At 37.7% G+C, this 19658-nt stretch overlaps 1 protein-coding gene across 1 annotated transcript in view; it reads right to left on the bottom strand.

Annotated features, from left to right (window-relative positions):
- The window catches only part of igdcc3 (immunoglobulin superfamily, DCC subclass, member 3), a 90226-nt gene that overhangs the window by 26610 nt on the left and 43958 nt on the right, over positions 1-19658 (bottom strand). The window contains exons 3-7 of the mRNA XM_047364022.1: positions 18429-18573; positions 18202-18332; positions 16422-16559; positions 13991-14149; positions 5766-5931 (exon numbers count right to left, since the gene is read on the bottom strand). Coding sequence (XP_047219978.1) covers positions 5766-5931; positions 13991-14149; positions 16422-16559; positions 18202-18332; positions 18429-18573 — 739 coding nt within the window. The remainder of the gene's footprint in view (positions 1-5765; positions 5932-13990; positions 14150-16421; positions 16560-18201; positions 18333-18428; positions 18574-19658) is intronic.

Raw genomic sequence — 19658 nt, 5'->3', positions numbered from 1 at the left:
TTTTAGGGTCTGTTGTTCAGCTGCTTAGTCCATGTTTACCCTCTGTTGTTTCTGAGCAGCGCCCCATCAAAAGGCAGCGGGGCCGTTCTGGATTCAGCAAGTGTGTAAAGGAGGGAAATATGGGGACAAAGAGAGAACAGGAGGAAGAGGTGTGGATAGCGGGGGAGGGCGAGGAGCAAGGAGCTGTCTGTGGCCTGAAAGGAGGGAGGGGCCCGGGGATATGACTGATTACAGGCGGGTCAGAGTTCAAGGCCAATGCCCAGGCCACAGCTCTTGTTATTGGGGGGTGGGAAGGTATAGAAAACAACACACAAAAAAAAACAGGCAAAAACATAAAAGAAAAAAAAAACTTTGAGACTATATTTCAATGACAAATTCTTACGTCAGAGTGGAAGCCTGTTCTCTCAGATGTTGGCCAGTAATTAAAGAACATGTTGCTCACACGCTCCTTTGGAACACGTTACACGTTAATTATTTCCCTTCATCGGCAACAGTATCACTTTCAAACAACACTGGCTGGCTTTCACATTGTTAGGCTGTCTGATCACAGATCACAGTATGTATATACTGGCTGATCATGCGTAGCTGCTTTGGAGGCATAAGAATGAGGCAAGCCTTGAAATACATAATTAGTAACAGCTTTAACAGCGGCTTTGAGAAACATTTCACAGGAACCCGGTCAGTCAGGGCTGATAATGACAGGGCTTACAAAGCAGCATGTCTGTTAATGTTTGGGAGTGTGCACCACTACACGAGTCAGGATCTTTTGAGGTGTGATGACCCACCATGAGCGCTAAGTAAACTCTTCTATACTGTCATTGGATCTTTAACCAGCTTCAACCTCTTTGTTCATTAGTGTGTGGACTACGTATTGGACAAGGAGTATAGGGCAGCATGCTTTTTCTTTGATTATGCACGTGTTTGAAATGAATAAGGCCGTGCACCACAGGCCTATTTGTGCATATACGGACCCACTTGTTTTTTTGATTATTTCGGTGCAAACATGCAAGTAAATGAAATGTGCAATCGATTCTGCTCCCTTCCCTACTTCAGTTTCCTGAGACGTGGCTAAGAGGAGAAGCGTTTGTATGTATATATATATACAAACTCACAGCAATATAAGCCACAAACCTTAATTAAAATCTTTCTACAGGGGCTGTTGCACTGTCTATCCACTAATCCTCCATCATCAGCCATAATATGAGTGCATAAATATATAAATATGCAACATGGAGCAGGATAACTGTGCTGCCTGGAGCTCTTGAATTTATTAACATATCATTACTTTTGTTTTGTGTATCACTAAAAGTAAATTGTACCTGATCCAAATTTATTTCTTCAGATAAAACTTTATAAAGTCTAACGATGTTCATTATAATTACAATTTAATGGAGGTCCCATGGTTAGGTAGAGGAACAAACATTGTATTATTATTGCCTTTATCTAGTGCTAAGCTGCATGAAAGATGAAAAACATAGCATAATCGAATGTTACTAAAGAGAATGTTTGTTTGGACTGACAAAATTATTTAACTGACAATTAGGCCAACAAATTTTAGAAACACTATGGTTAGATTTAGTGCGTGCTACTATAAAAATACAATAGCACCACCAACTACTAAAGGTTTTATTCTTCAATAATTCTTATTTTACCCTCTGTGGAAATTAGTTTTGTACTCAAAGTTGTCCTAGAATATGCCTTTACCAAAATGTGTACAAAAAAGGAGATGATCAAAGCCAACTTACAAAATAGGCAACATTCCTTACTATGATTATGATTGATCAAATGTTGTATTTATTCTATTAGAAATAGCTTTATTGCTCTAAGAAAAATAACAAAAAGATATAAAAACCTGTTGATGTTGAATTTCTGAAAAAATCAAAGAAGGTGCTTTTTTGTCTTTATAATGACTAAGTTAGTACGTGTTTATCCCCATCTTCATATTGTCCACTCCATTATTTGTTGCACAAAATATGATTTATTGGGTTTCTTCTCCTCATTTTGAGCTGGAGATTTTTTTATGTTTGGAAACCAATTTTCTAAAATCAGATTTAACCTTCGTTCTAAATTCTAAATAGTAAAGCTATAAAGAGGCAAAGTGTGGTAAGTAAATAGAGTGTGTTGAATGTACAGAGCAGGAAGTGGTTGAATTTTGATATTGTCAGTCAGAAGCATCGTTGAAATTTTGCAGCTAGATTAGGAGCGAGAAAATGTTGGCATTCATTTAAATTTATTTTGTTTCCTAAATGAACGAAAGTCATTTAATACAGTGTTCATTTGAAGAGACATTCTTGTGGTCATCATTGTGAAGCTACAGCTAACATGAACAGATTGTTATGAGCCATTAACAGCCCATACTCCACAAATGTCTCTGGCTGATAATCAAATGCATCCTTTTACAGTAAAACATACTAGCTTCCTTTTACTCTTCATTACATGAGATTAAAAGTGTAACCAGGACACGAGTGTCAGACCAGGAGTCCAAGTCATATCTCAAGGCCTTACGGCACAAGTCCAAGTCAAGTCAGAAGGACTTTGCGACTCAAGTGCGACTCAAATTGGAGACTCAAACTTGTGATGCCATCTCTGGTGGCACAAAATAAAGAGAAAATAAAATAAAAAATAAATTGATAAAAATTTGACATGAACAGGATTTTCTCACTATCTCTCTCTCTCTCTATATATATATCTATAGAGAGAGGGGGGGGGGGGTGAGAGATATACACTACAAAGCTGGTTACAAAGCAGGGAGGAAGCTTGCAGAAAAGAAAAAAAAATGCATTTAAACCTATTACTATCACTCAACATATAAAAATGGATCTGACTAATTCTATTGAATATTTCACTGAACTAATGTGCAGCATGTGCTAGCTGGTATTACAACCTGGGAGTAAGTTTCAGCTTTAATCTCTGAGATATGATCACAACCTCTTTAAAATCTCTTTTGATTAAATATTGATTGAAGACTATATTATGAATATGCACATCTAGTGTGTAGTCTGTGAATGCCCTTAAAAACCCTACATTCTGAAAAGAAATAGAAAAAAGCAAAGTTATTCAATTTCTTTTTCTTCCCTAATCCTTAATGAAAACGATCACTTGCCTTAGTTAAGAGTAAGGTCTGACCTTTCATGCACATTTATAGGTGAAAACAGACTTCTATTGTACATACATTGTGTACACAGACGTTTTTCATCACTGCCTGACATTAAATCAAACTAAACATTTCCTATTTTACATCAGTTACATAATTCTCATTATTTGCTAAATACTAAAAGGGATTGTTTTAGATCTTTGTTTTTTTTCCTCAAATTCAGAAGTTAACATACATTTTTTTGTATTTGGTTCAGTTGCCGTTTAAGTTGTACCACTAGGGTCAAACATTTTGGGCATCCCTCCATAAGTTGCTCACAATAGTTTGTTGAACTGTTGGCCCATTCCTTATAACAGAACTGGTTCAGCACTGCCCACACATTTTCTACAAGGTCTAGATCAGGGCTTTGTGATTGCCATACCAACACATTGACCTGTGGAGTAAAATGCTGGAGTAAAATTGTTTAATAATAAAATAAAGCCACAGCTGTGGCTCCAATTAACTTAAATGTTATGAATTAACCAGTCAGAAGCTCACAAAGCCATGATATCGTCATCTGGACATTCAAAATTGATTGAAGATATAGCAATCTTAGTGTACATAAACATCCGTGTTTAAAGAGTAACAAAAACATAGATTTTCAGCAAACTCAGGTAATTTGGTGTTTATTTCAGAATATTTCTACAGATAACAATTTATCTTGCAGGATGTAAGAGTGATTCTGTGAACAGCATTAAACAGCTACACATCCACATTATTGCACCTGACCGTGAAAAGGAATTACATTGTTTCATGTTCTTTCCACCTACTGCGCAGTTCAGCGACAGAGTCTTAAGATGCTCTTGAAGCTGCTCTGTTCTCCACATGGCTGATTGCATTTCTTGGCCAATCAGCCAACCAGAGTTTATGAGCTCATTAACTAATGGTGGAGCTCAAGCTAAGATCTGCCTCTGTAACCAATCACAGAGTGCAGTTTGTGATGCATGGTCTTCATATTACAGTATTACAGCAGGTCATCTGTAACGAAGAGAAGAGGAACTGAAGTGATGCTCTGACTACTTATTCCATCTTTCTAGTCTCTCTCTTCATCCATTTATTCTTCCTGCAGACTCATCGTTTCTCTCCAAAGCACTTTTTTTTAATTCAACCTTTCAGTCAGGCTTCTCACCTATTTTTTTTTTCCTGTCCTCTTTCTGCCTTTAGCATTATATCATTCCATCTGTCTTGATAATACAGGCTGGTAGATGCGAGTGGAAGCAGAGAAATAAATGTGAGCAATGGATATGTCTGCTCTTTTCACTTGCTGCTGCAAAGTGCAAGCATTGATTTTTTTTTCAACATATTTAATTTACTTTATACTTATAATACACTTGGATAACTGTGGCCAGGGTCAACTGGGATAATTAAACTTTGGATGTGACGTAATCCATAAAAACATTTTAAAATGAGTTTTTGACCCACATCCATGGATAATTTCAGTTTCCAATCATCACTCAAAAGGATTACTGAAGGGATGGAAACAATGCACATGTAAAAACATTCAAAGCATGTTTACAGAAGGAGCACAACAGGAAGCATTTCCCCATAAAGTGTGATCAGTAATAATTAAGTACAAAGTATTTTAAAATATCTAGCAGGTATTTGCCAAATATGAAATCTGCCATGTTCATTGTGGGTTGGGCAGGGCTGGAGCCATGACAGGCTGGAGTCTATCATTGCAGTCAACAGCTGGGGTGCATACTGAACTGCTCACCAGTGCATAAGAGGACCAAACCAAAGACAAATGAGACAAGCAATCACATAGGTAAACTGTTCGGTGGCTTGAATTTAACTACAAAATACATATTCTGCTTTGCATTCCTATATGCAGTAGATTGGTTTCTGCCAATAGAAAGTACAGTCACAGTAGAGTAACATTCTTTTTACACAAATATGTGAAAACACATTCATGATGGCAACTCAAATGGCCACTTCTGTACCAGGTTTGGTTGTGCTTTGTGGGTTTTTTTCTGTATTTGCCCTCTACATAGCTACACTACAATCACTTTCACCAGAGAGCATATTTATTTATTTTTTTATTGTCTGTATGCTGTGAGCGCTTGAGCACACGATCTTGGCCAATGAGACCTGTTCTCATTCTGAAATTGTACATTTAATTATCTTTAAGCCTGTATACATCTCTTCTCACTAATTGACAAGTAGGACAGGCTAATACCCTCCAGTGACCCTGAACAGGGTAAAGTGGGTTATCGCAAAAGAATAAATGAAAGCATTGCAGAGCCTCTTCAGTTTTTCAGACCCTGTATAGTTAGTGCTCTACAACTGTGTGATGAATAAAAAATGTCACTTAGGCAAAAACCTTCAGGCTCATCAAGCAGAAAGTAACACCAGCAATTAGCATCAATATGTTCACAGGCTCTTATAATAAACAGTTCATTTTTAACATATTCTCAGAAGGTTTTTTCAAGTAAACAACTCAAATTTTACTTTTTACATACAATGTATTGGGTTTTTCATAAATAAATATATTAAAGTCAACAATTGATGACAATTTTATTTGCAATAAACCAAATTTATTGCTTTAAATAATTCCAACAACATTTTATGTACACAGTATTCATAAACCGAGCCCCAGAAATGCAAGGAAAAAGTATCAATAATATATGTCTACCTGTTGTTGTTCCTGAGTTTAACATGTCCTCCTGGCTCCAGAACCTGCCCATTCTTCAGCCAGGTGAGCTGAGGCTCGGGCTCACCCTGCGCTTGGCAGGTAAAGATGGCTGTGGTGCCAACTGGTCGAGCGATGGACTGTGGAAGCTGAACAAACTCTGCTGGAGCTGAAAGAAGAAGGACATGGAGAATATAATCAGGCAACATCACTCGCTCATCCCCAGATATTGGTGGGATCGGGAACTGCCAGAGATATAAAATACTGCGATTTTAAACTAGATCCTGATGTGTCAAGATAGTAATAAAAGAGCAAGCAGGAGTAAGAAAAAATCTAAGCGCCTAGGGTATAGAAGTGTAAGTACTGATTTAAATCTATAATTCAGGCAAGGGTCAATTACTTTAATTATGAAAGACACAGGATCGATGCTCTAATAGGTACATAAAAAGGAGTGTGAGGGAGGTAAACAGAAAAGTGGAAGAAGGAAAGTAAGACAATGTAAATCCTACTTAACAACAATCCTAATTTGCTTTAAATATCTGCTTTAAATTCTTCGCATAGGTATTCTATAACTAATAATTTTCTTCATTTATTTACATATATACAAATGTCTAGTTTAATTTTTTTATGTTTATGCTTTTGTATTGTTTTTCCTTAATGCATGCAACCCCCAATCTGTTATTATATCACAAACTGACGGAATTGTTTAAAGACTTTATTGTTATTGTATACAAAAATACAACAAAATTAATTGGCATCAGTGGTGCACTCACTCGGAAATTAAACATCAGATTGAAAACATGATAAATAAATATCTAAAAATTAACTACAAATAAAAATCCCTGTGTCAAGCACTTGCTTGCAATGAGCCAGGCAGGGTTCACACAACCTTTTGGAAACCTCTAGCCACAGAAAGCTTGTGGTCCACTCTGTTCCCCATGAGTAAGACAGATTTAAATCTATTTTGAAAGCCGGTTAACATAAATAGTGAATCAGCCAATTACATGACAGCAACTGAATCCATTTAGATATGGTGCTGAAGATGACATGAAGAAGATCTTACTGAACAACAGAATGGGTAAGAAAGAGTTTTAATCAGAATCAGAATCAAAATCAGAAAAGCTTTATTGCCAAGTACGTTTTTGGACATACAAGGAATTTGTTTTGGTGTAGTCGGTGCAATACAGTGACTTTGATAATGGAGTGCATGTTGGTGCCAGACAGGCTGGTCTGGGAGGCCATAGGAAAATGTGTCGACTGGGTGGAGGTAAAAGAAAGGAAACAGTTGCTCAGATAACCACTTCTTACAACCAATGTATGTGAAATACCATCTCTAATACCTGGTTCAAATGGCAGGATTTTCAAATTTGCGGCTGATTTTCAATACCTTAGAGACCCCACAGGTGATGAGAAATCATAGATATACGTAATAGATTTGGCCCTACAAACTGATTTCACTCACGAACATTCAGACGTCAGACGGTAAAACTCGTAAACCCTCTCACGATGAGTTCAGAATAATTCCCCTCTGTCTTTTTGTCACCCGGCTTTCTGATTAACTACACGTCACATTCAGGAGGCTGCATGCTTGTTTGTCCTCGGGGAACACCCCACATGCTAGGACAGCGGGCCACGACAATCCAACATGTTGAATATCCCCAATTTGAGGTCGGAGCAGTCCTGACGTCCATCCCGGCACACTAGATCACTCCTAACACACCACACATGGCGGGAAGGTAAATTATCCTAAGAGCCATCACGATAATCAGGGTATGTCGGAAGGGAAACATCAGGGCAAAAATTGGCATAAAATCCGCACCACACAGAGTGCCTCTCATGTCAGCTAAAAACATAAAGCTGAGGCTATAACTTACACTGGCTTCCCAAAATTGGACAATAATCAATTGGAAATATCTGCCTGGTCCAATGAGTCTCAATTTCTGTGGTGGTGGTGTAATGGTGTGGGGCATATGTTTTTGGTATACTTTGTGCCCCTCAGAACTAATTGAGCATTGTTTAAAATCAACAACCTACCTGAGTATTGTTGCTGACCATGTCCACCCCTTTATGGCCACGTTCAACCCATCGTCTAGTGGTTACTTCAAGCCAGATAGTGTACCATGTCACAAAGCACAGATTTTAAAGTGCATTTTTAAACATGCCAATAGGTTCACTGGACGCCAATGGTCTCCACAGTCACCAGATTTTACTTTGCATTTTAGATATGCAGCCGAAAATTCTTAACTGACTCAGACCAACACTGTATTACCAAGGTGTACCTAATAAAGTTGCTGTTTAATATAAATTACTTTGCTTAAATGAAAATATACATTGTTTATATGCAAGTATTGTCAGTTGTAATTAAAAATTTTAAAACTGATAGCTGCCTTTTAGCTAATAAGTAGGTTCCTTGGTGATAAACATTAGCTTCTACAAACTCAGCCAGGAGGCAAAAACAAATACACATCTTTTGTAAACAGACATTTATAAGGTTTATAGCCACTGCTGACAGGAAAATGAAATAATATCAAAGCACTATTTCATGTTTAAGTGGTTTTATACAGACTTATGGACAGTGTTTGCTAACAATATCTCTGAATGATCTTGCATGGTTTTTATCTGTATTTTTGCTCTTATTTGACAAAATGAGTAGTCTGGGGCTAGTGTTAGTCTCACTGGGCTCGGAAAATAATAAAAATGTTCATGACGAGGTGAGTTTACAACACAACAGATTTTACAGAAACTACAAGGGCTGTAAACTAGGGACAGGAATGACAGCCTAATTAGTCTGGGAGAGTAAAAATGCCCACCCTGTATCCAGTCAGTCATATCAATAAACACATACAGCCAAATATTCAAATAATCTCTCCAAGTGAGTTTTCACACATCCCAGAAGCTCTGGGTTTCAAGGGAAACGTGAATGTAAATGTATAGTTATGTCACAGTGGGGTTTTGGGGTGGACCGAAGCGCAGACAAGAGCTTGGAAGTAGCATCTTAAATAAATCCTTATTTTATTTGAAAGATCAAAAACCATAACAAAATCACTGCAGGTACAACACAGAACCGGAATCCAAAAACGTACGAAGCTGCGACACTGCAGGAACATGGCATGAACGAGGGTAGCAAGTGTGAGCGAAGGAACCAGCAAAGGGCAATGACACAAAACCAACTAAAATACAGAGGGAGAACAAAGGCAGGTGATCAAAGGAACTAAGAACAGGTGAGACAAGGAGGCAGGGAGGCAGAGGGAGCAGGTGAACCTAATTAAACCAAAGCATGAGGAAAGGGACTAAAGACAGGACAGTAAGCAGACCTAAATGAAACTATAAACCAAGATAAAAATAAAGCGTAAGATTCAAGGATAAACATGAACTGAAGGAAACTGAGGGAACACAAGAACCTAAGAACTTAGTAAAACAGAAACCATAAGGAAACCCGACTACAAAACTAAACAAACTCAAACCAACACTGATAGAATAAAACTAAGAATGAAGCAGAGGAAACGAGGACTAGAATAAAAGTAAACAATAATTAAAGCTAACCTATAGAGGAGAGGCTGGAGAACAAAGATGAACTAGGGGAACAAAGCTAAGAAGAATAGGAGAATAAAGGGAAATAAACCAAGTAATAACTAAAAGGGGAAAACAAATGACGAGAGTAGTAACAAAAAAGAAACTAATAAATAAGAGAGTGCAGAGAACTCTGATAAATAATAATAATCATAATATGGAAACCCTTCTAAGAAAACAGGAAGGCGACGTCAAGGAAACTAGGAGCGAGGAGAGCACACTGGGGGGCAGAAGATAACCAAAGCAGAAAACTACAACAAACATGAATACAAAACACAAATAAGAAACATCTAGCTAAAAAGGTAAACAAAAACACAAAACCAAAAGCAAAGACCAAAATGTCGCACCACGACAAGTTATACATATCATTATCTAAAGAGAAATGTCTTATAGAGAGCCAGTGTTTTGGATTTTGAGACAAGGTGCAGACTCTGCAGAGATTTTTCCTGGTTTTGGGATTTTAATGACCGCAGTGCACCTTGTTTTTACTGTCATGCATCCCAAGTACCCCAGCAAAAACAAATTTATATCAGCAATGCTTTCTGCTCTATAGTTGTGCTCAAAGTTTGGTGATGAGTAAGGAAAGTTGCCTGAAAAACTATTTTTATTTTACACTTTAGCAATTTCTTTAAATAATACTCATCACGTAACTTAGTGTGTAAAGCAAATGTCCCATTTACAGGCTAGCAGTTCTCAGTCCAACTGTTCTGGGTTCACATCCAAGCCTGGGCCACTTACTGCATGTATTCCCCTTTTCTCTTTGGCACCTTTAACCTTTACTGTGCGCAATAATAAAATGCAAAAAACAAATAGACAAATGTTCAAACTAGCTAAATTCAAAATTTTACCACATATAGCCACATGGCTGACACTGAGACATTATATTTTCTCTTTTTAAAAAACAATCCTTGATGCATATAAGCAGATTTAATGTTAGTGAGTAAGTAGATGAAATAAAATGTCTCAAGAACAACTGAGGCAGCCATGTTCAATGTTATGAAGAAACATTATTTTTAATAATCCTTTGCAATAAAAGAGCAGGGAGCTGGGGGAATAGTTTTATCAGCATCTGGCTACACAGAAAGTACCTGTTTGCACCACTGATTATATGAAGGCTTTGGTCTTTTTAAGTGATATACTGACAATAACAAAAGTACCGAATAAGAAAAAGCAATAAATAAATTTAGCGTTTCTTAGTTGTCATTGTTATTTTCCTAGTATCCTGTTCTTTGTCCAGATTGTCTTAAGTTCCAGTTTGTTTTTCTTCCCTGCAGTTCAGCCTTTATTCTTGCTCCCACCCTTTTACATCAAATATCATCTGATGCTTTTCCATTCCTCCAGTAAAAAAGCAAAGGTGCCTCTAGACAATTAAATAAAAGAGGAAGCCGACAGCTTGAGACGTTTCTTTCATTTATCTTTCTGCATCCAAGCAGTATAGTTTTTTTCTCACTTGCAGTTTTTTATTTTTTATTTCTTTAAAGCCGACTAACTCAAAGGCAGATATCAGCAAGAGCACAGGATGATATTGATTTGCACCTCTGGCGTGGGTCAGATCATCTACATCAGTCATCCATCTTGCTCTTGCTTTTCACTGCTGGCCCTAACAGTTTGACTCCTCTCTCAGTTCACTTTTGGACCAGAAAGGGACTTAAAATGAATGTGACATCATTTCTGAGGAGGTCTATTTCCTGATATGTTATGGTTTTGTAAGTACCTTTGTCCATTCACCAAGTTTGTGGCTGCTGGCCTTGTGTACTAAATGGATAGCTACCGAAACTCTCATTTCCATAGATGTGTCAAGTGGCTTACCAATACCTCAAGGACATGCAGTAAAACATTGTTTTCTCATATTAGACCAGGGCTACAACACATTTGTCTGGAGTTAACAGAACACCTTTGTTTTCACAAATCAATGACAAAAACCAAAGAAACTGACATAATTAACATCTATGGCTTTCAGATGCTGTCTCCAGCTAGGTAAGAGCGAGTCTTAGAGTTGACAGGCTGATGAAATGAAATATTGATTAGGATCAATACCATGATGGGCTAAAGCACAGTGTGGTCCATTGATCAATTCATGAGCAAAGTAGAGGCTAGCTGTTTCCTTCTTGGTGACAATTAATGCACAGGACCACAGAGAAATGGCTCCATCACATGTAAAAAAAATAAAAATAAAATCAATCTTGTTTAGGTTTCATCAAACACCTTCAAGGCACAGTCTTCAGTACTGTGAAGAACAAAAACATCTACAGAGGTGTCATTAAACAAAATCTTATAGTACATCAACAGGGCCGCTCAAAAGGGCTGAAGGCTAAACATAGATCAGGGTTAAGAATTTTTAAATGTTTCACGCTCCTTGTATGAAAGAATAAAAGCAAGGTAAGATATATCTATATTGCTCCACTATAGCTGCGTTGTTTATAGCATATGAACACCATGTCTCTTAAGGATGCCCTTGCTCTAGGGTTAAAAGCCATTGAACAAACATCTTTGCTGTCACTGTAAAATGTAAAACCTGGGTGTTAAAAAATATAAGGAGAAAAAAATGCTTTCAGTATAGGATTATGAATGAAAGTAAATTTGCAAGCATAGATTATATAAAGCACCTTTATTAGAAACCCTGGTTTAAAAAGCATTAAAATGGCATCGTTTAGCATAATTGTTTTTGGAAAAAAATCAACCTTTAATTTGAGTGCATTCATTTAATGGGAAAACAAATAATCAACAAAATTAATGGTGACATTTACTGCCACCCCTTGAATAAAGAAAATAAAACTGAAGCATTTTCTAATGTATACTTTACTTTTATAATTTGATCAAAGTTTCTAGGAACCTTTAATTAGTAATCCATGACTCCCTGTTTTCAGAGACCCATTTCCCCTAGCCAATCTTCAAAATGGGAAGGACAAGAGAACATACCATTCAAGTAAAGCAGTTGTGTGGTGATGGATATGACTGCAAGAAAACAGCTTCTCCCCTTAACCTATCTAAACTAAGAGTCAGAAAAAAACCAACTTTGGTAACAAGGCTGTGGACGAGGACCAAAGTTTGTCTTTTCAATTCGCACAGTGATGAGGATTGTTAGAGGGGTAAAAGCCAAATTTCACTGTCACAGAACTCTTGCCAAAGCAATAAATGTTTAATTTCTTTGAAGGTTTTGTTTTTTGTAAACCTTCATCCTTTTTGCGTGTGATTGTGGAGGAGTAATACAAAATCCTCCACTTAGCAAATCAATACAGCAATAATAAAGGGATATTTTCTCCTTGTAATCCTTCCACAAAGCCATCAATATAAAGACTATTAATTACAGGCACAATGTGTTTGCACTAAGGACCGATAAAGACAGGGACATTTTTAATGGTAAGGTCTAATTACTTAACACTTGCACTACAATATCCTGATCTATTTACTGGCCTTCTCGTTGAACTTTATTGAAGATCTCTGGCAAGTCTTTTATGAAGATAAAATACTGCATTTCATGTGTAATTTGGCTGCATATGTGGGTCACATTTAGAAAAAATGGATAACTGTATTTATAGAGAGAGAGAAACAATATCTGATGAAACAAATTGAGAAGAAAAATTAAAAGGTTGTGGATACAAATGTTTGCAAAAGGAGAAGCATTTTTACTTTTTTCCTCACTAGAATAATAACACAAAAATGATTATTATGTTAAAATAAAGTGTTATTCTTCAAATTTTTTGTTCATAGAATCCAAATTTCTCTGTATAAACTCCCACACTATCAAAACCTCTTGAATCCTGTATGTAATCACCCAGTGTCACAGTGGACTCTACGTTCAGAGCCTACCAATGAAAACAGTCTTTGCTCTCTCTATCTAAAGCTATTTGCCATAAAAGATGCAATCAGGCTTACCTCTATAAATTTAATACTCGGCATTTGATAGAATGCTTGTGTTTAATGGCTAATGCTATTAAAAGCTGCTCTTATCTCCATTCAGTTTTTGAGTGATTACATACTGCTTTACAGAATAATTTAGAGAAGTGACTTGTTCATGTCATACTGCAGACGTGATTACCTACTAAGCTCTTGTTAGCGAATCTTAATGGATTGATGGATGATGCTAAACAATTATCCAGGCTCTGCCATTACTAAAGATTTGCATCCAGACCTTTTGAGTAATTTACCTTCCTTGCTTCTGCTCAGTATTGTATGGTTGCAGGGGTTTTAAGGCTTACAATAGAAGTGGGTTGTAGAAAACAACATGGAGGGATGCTTTTTTTGCTTCTTGGTATACAGGTATACAGAAATACATCCTAGACGGCCTCACCTGAAACACCAAAACCAAACAGTAACTGCTGCTGTAGTCTGTTAAAAAATGTATCTAAAGGAGTATGGCATGCTTCCATTTTTCTTAGGGGTAGTTTTGCAAAAACCACAAGCATGAGAGATTGGAACCACCCACTAGCTCAGTATTTAAATTAAAGAACACCTACATAAGGCACACTTGTCGCAGAGAGTTCACATTTATCATGGTTGAGACACTGCTTTAGCTTAAGGCATAAATAACTCGATTAATGTTATGGTAATCATGCAGTCTGACTCTAAACTGTATGGTATCATGTGACCTTAGTTATAGCTGCCCACCTGTAAAAACAGGAATAACTAAAAGGAAACCCCTTATATCCAGAGCTCACCTTGGACTACTAGTCGTCCTTGAGCTGTCCTGCGAACACGTGTCCCTGGTTTGTTAGCAGCACAAACGTAGACGCCAGAGTGCTGCACACCAACATCTGAGATCATCAGGTTCCCTGTGCCGAGCACCTGAATTCCCTCCACTCCGATGGGCTGGCCGTCTGATCACAGATGGTAGATAAAACAGAGCAGTTCACAAAGATGGGAAGGAATTACATGAGGCAGGTGTATCCCAACCATACCTTTATGTACTGTAAGGGATTATCAGCGTTTGTGTGTGTGTGTGTGTGTGTGTGTGTGTTGCACTGAGGATTAGAGAAGGTTTAAAAGCACAGGCAAGAAAGACCAAACATAATGCAAGAATACAACCACCAGCTGACAGAGTGCTATTTCTGTCCCTCAAGGATGAACTTTCACAGTTAGGCGCAGAATTATAATGTGGCGAAGTCGCTGATGCAATAGACACAAGGAGGAAGGTCAGAGTTTTTATTCACTGTTTAAGTGCAATGGTTTCCAATTCTGAGCTTCTTTTCATGGCAATCTGTGAAACACATGTTTGACAAAACATGTAGTTTTTTTGCAGAAAATAAAGCTTCTCTTTGGATGCCTTTCTTTAAGTAAAGCTTGAGCAGGATTATTTATTGTTCATGTCTTTGAGATTGCTTTAGATTACAGTTTATACTAAAAAGGCCACTTTGTTTCTAGAAACTACAGATGCACACATAATTTCCTTACATGATCCCTGGCTATACCCTCTCTGCTCTTACTGCCATTACATGATAAGCTAACGCTTTCCCTGTGCTCCCTATCTGCAGTGTCAGGCCCAACAATGACTTCAACTTGCCTCTGATATTAGCTATGGGGACAAGGGGACATTCCAATCCCATCTTTGGCTTCAATCTGCAGCTTGTATGCTCCAGATCTGATGTTTTAAATGATCAATCGTGCAGGGATGCTGATGGGTGCCGTGCTGGACACATGAGCAGGCAGGAGGGCCAGTCAAAGATTCAATGTGCTCTTTATTATCAGTTATGTCAACATAGGTTAAAGAAATTACCATTTTGCCATGTTTCATTGGAATTCTCAAACTGTATGTTCAAAGGTCTACATTTTGTTTGTAGATAAGACCAAAGGTTTAGAAAACCTGGTGATAAATAACTCTTTTATTGAATTCCCTTACATTTACAACTAATTTAACAATAAATCTAAGCATAACCCTGCCTTGATTAACTTAATAACTTTTCATATTTGAATAAAGTGTATTTCTTTACACTCAAGAACAAACATTAACCTAAACTGCAACAAGTCACTGAAATCACCAAAACAGCAGAGGTAAGAGTTATCCAGACTATGAAAAATGGCACCGTCAGTTAACAGCCTCAACCTAGGTTTTACAGTTTTCCCTATTTTTATGTGTCAAATTCTGCCCTCAAGTACATATTTTTCCACTCTGCCAGTTGGGTCTACCTTGTTGTTCGATCCACTTCCGGACCATATTCTGGACTTTATAAAAGGCTGCTTGATTGATTTTGCCCACCTAAGTATAGAAAGAACTAATGATCCATTGGACCATTGTCTCAAGAGAAGCATTTTCGTTTTATTTGTGCTGCATGTATTCCTTTCTTTTCCCTTGCTTCCCTCAATCACCTTCCCTCTCCCAGCCTCTAACTAATTAATTTAGTGTCAGGAAAGAAAGAGCTCAAGCTAGCGGGCGGCAGCGCTGTTCAGTAAATAGCAACAAACTAACTCTAGCATTAAGGAGTGACTGATGTGAAACTATCAGATTCATTATGCAGTTTATCCAGGCCTCCCTGCTGTAATCTAATACACACAAATCCCATCGTGTTAGCATTTCATTTTGGCAGCATTGCGTAAGGCAATACTGTCAATCTGATTATGGCTGACTGCTTGGGAGGGGCAGCAATTTACATTTAGGACCACAAATCAAGCTATTTAATAGGTAAGAAAACAGATAGGGGACTGAAAAATTGGTTGAGGCAGAGCTGAGTGATGGTAAAGGTAAAACAAAAACATGTAGGGAGGAAAAACTAATTGTATCTGGCTTAGCACCTCGTGGCAATTACTCAGAGGCTCTCCTATGCTTCGAAGAAAGGTTTGACTTCATGAGGAGATGAAGCATGTATTTATCAGCAGAGAGTCAAGCATAATGTTTAGCCCTGAGGCTTAATGTTGAGTCCTACAGCCTTGTGTATACACAATAGATTTACTGTCTGAAATGTATTCTGTGTACACATCTGCATTACACAGAGCGGGGCAACAAGAGATAAACAGACCCACCAGGACGTGGCCCTTCAAATATCAACTGAACAAAATTTTACTTCATCTTAGCAGATAATTCCAAATAGAAATATGCAGAATGCATCACTTCTGTAGCCTTTTCTTTTCTGTGCTTTCATGAGGCATTTTTCTCACCTAATCTGCTCCAAGACACAATGGGGCGAGGGTATCCTGTGGCAACACACTCCAGGATGGCAGTCTGGTGAACAGTGAGGGTGAGATTCTCTGGGCCGACCAGAATCATAGGCTCTTTGTAAACAGAAGAGTGAGAGCCTGCAAGAAAAGAAAACAGCTTGGTATGTTTTAATTGCTTTTTTGTGAATTTGCTGAATATACAGACATGTTCATTAAATTAGAATATGCGTTCTGATGAGGCGTGTTTGTCAGATTAAACGTACCTTTAGAAATTAACCTTTGAGCAGGTACACTATTAGAATGGTGTTTCAATAAACCTAGCTTTCTGTATTAGAATGTTTTTTTTATTAATCTGATGTAATATTGTAATCTTAAATGTCGTCTTTTCACTAGCTGTCATTAGAAAACCTTCATAATTATAAAGGTTAGAAAGGCTTGAAAACATCAGTATGTGTGTAATTAATTTACATATGTTTCACTTCGTGAAGTGAGTTAGTGAAATAAATTAACTTTTCAACAATATTCAAATGTACTCAAGGGATCCGTGCAGAGCCTTGTTAAAGTTTTCATATCCCTTAAATGTTTTCACACTTTGTCACATTATAACATGTTTTTGTTATAATGTGGTTCTGCTGGAGGTTTCTTCCTGTTAAAAGGGAGTTTTTCCTCTCCACTGTCGCTACATGCATGCTCAGTATGAGGAATTGCTGCAAACTCAACGCCAGTGACTGTCCACTGTCTCTACATGCTCATCCAGGAGGAGAGACTGCTGCAAGTCTCTGACTCGATGTAATCTGCTGGGTTTCCTTAGACAGAAAAACGTTTTATCCAATTTGAATAAATAACTGAATCTGACTGCACTGTTTTAATTAATTGGAATGTATGAACCTGACTGTTGTGAAGTGCCTTAAGACGACATGTGTTGTGAATTGGTGCTATATAAATAAACTGAATTGAATTGAACATGTTTTTATGTATTTCTTTAGAATTGCATCTTACAGACTAACGCAAAGTACTAAGTGGATGGAAAATAAGAAATAACTTTTTACTAATACAAATCTACAAAGTTTATCATGCATTGGAATCCATACTTTTGTGAACCATTTTTCACTGCAATTACAGATGCAAGTCTTTTGAAGGTCCAGCAGGTAGAGACCATCAGCTTTTCACATTTACAGACTGAAATGTTTGCCTTTTCTTTACAGAATAGCTTTTGCTCAGTCAGACTGAATAAAGAGCATCTGCAAACATTAGCTCTCAAGTCTTTGATAATCTACAGACTATCAACAGGATTGAGGTCAGGACTTCGACTGGGTAATTCTAATGCATAATTATGATTTGATCTAAATCATTTCATTGTAAGTAATTCTGCATAGTTAGGGATGTTGTCCATCCTGAAGGTTACCCTCTGTCCCAGACCCACATCTTTTGCAGCCTGTAACAGGCTTTCTTTCAGGGTTGCCAGATGCTTAAATTAGCTTAATCCATCTTCACCAGCACTCATATGGATGTTCCTGTACATGCTGAAGAAAAGCATTCCCACAGCATGATGCTGCTACCACCACTATGTTGCATATCACCTTGAGTGACGTGCAACGTTAGGTTTCCATCACGTTCAGCGTTCTGCATCTCGACAAAAAATGTCAAGTTTGGTTTCATGTGACCACATGTTTATTGTGTTCCAAACATGGCTTGTGGCAAGCAATCTACTGGATTTTAAATAGTCTTCATAAATTATATATACATATTATGTTAGTGATAAATCTTTGTTAATAATCACCTGAAACAGTTAGAAGAGCCTCTGCACTGTGTTTTACTCCTGCACTGTTATGTGCCACACAACAGAAGTTCCCACTGTCGTCTTGACGCAGTCCTGTGATCTGCAGAACACCTGTTGGTAGCAGTGTATACCTAAAAGAGAGAAAAAGTAGAATGCTGTATCAGGTAAGGCACATTGATAAAAAGTACTACTGTTTCAAAGAAGCCTCAGGCCATGCTCAGCCCAACCTCTCATTTGTAGTGTCCACTGGACGACTGTCTTTTTCCCAGCTAATGACCGGCTCTGGCAGACCATGGATCTGGCACTGGAATCGAGCCACACCAGTTTCCTCAGCATGCACCGACTCTGGTTGCACATGGAAGTCTGCCATAGCTGTAGAGAGCAAGGGGAGAATAGGATTGTAGGCCATAACATCACAAAACAGCAACAGCGCAAGAAGCCTCTGTGATTACAAAGAACATGGAGCCCTGCAACAGATGGTATGGTCCCCATAGAGTCCGATCTCTGTATTACAGAATCAGTCTGAGGTTATATGAAGATGTGGTAGCAATCGAGGCCATGAGTCCATGAGACTTATTGTTATGTAATGCTTTGTTCTACTGAATTAACTCAGTGGACTTGACAAAGACGTAAAAAGTACTTGAAAAATATACAGATAATGCAATAATCTATAGTGAATTTCCACTAAGAATTAGATACGATTTCTACAAATCTCCTCAAAATTGAAATCTCTTTTGCTGCACAGAGCCTTTGAATTTCCTGCTGACTTTTAATGCAGGCAGCAATCTCTACTTTAAGCACAGATGCAGACATGGATTTTATGCCATATTTAGTATGTAGGTCAGCCTTTTCTCCCTCAGCTTTCTTTCAAATTGCTTGCTAATAAAGAAAAAGATACAGACACAATACAACAAAACCAGTATTAATATCCTTACTGAGAGCCTCATTCAACTGCACTTCACATATCTACTCCCTGCAGAACAAAAGCATAATCAGAGTTGGAGCCAGCAGCAAACTCAATTAGAGAGAGGCCCTCTCCTCTCTCTCAGTTCTCCCACCTGCTTCAACAGGAATGGCTTCTTTTAAATGTCAGCCATAATTAACTTGGACGAAGAATGACTAATTTTAACATAGTTACTGTATTACAACAGGACAATCCAGAACCCTTATTATTTCTTAACCTCTTGCTCCAACATGTAGCCTACATTAAGTTATTAGCTGCAGGAAGACAAAGCAGAGAGCATGCTTATTTAATGTCCGAAATATGCTTCACTACTGCCTGCTTGCATTTTTCAATTACATTGTTTACTTTGTATGAAACCCGATCTCTTTTGTGTACTGTAACCTATCAACCGTTTATCATTGACATTGACCTTAGCATTAGTATTGGAGGGTTGAGTTATTTCAATCTAGATGTATTTACATAAAAACTGGAGTGTAAACATAAAGTTCAGCAG

The sequence above is a fragment of the Girardinichthys multiradiatus genome, chromosome 4 (assembly GCF_021462225.1).
Source record: "Girardinichthys multiradiatus isolate DD_20200921_A chromosome 4, DD_fGirMul_XY1, whole genome shotgun sequence".
Taxonomy (NCBI): domain Eukaryota; kingdom Metazoa; phylum Chordata; class Actinopteri; order Cyprinodontiformes; family Goodeidae; genus Girardinichthys; species Girardinichthys multiradiatus.
The sequence above is the reverse complement of the archived record's forward strand: the minus strand, read 5'-3'. Positions and strand labels throughout refer to the sequence as shown.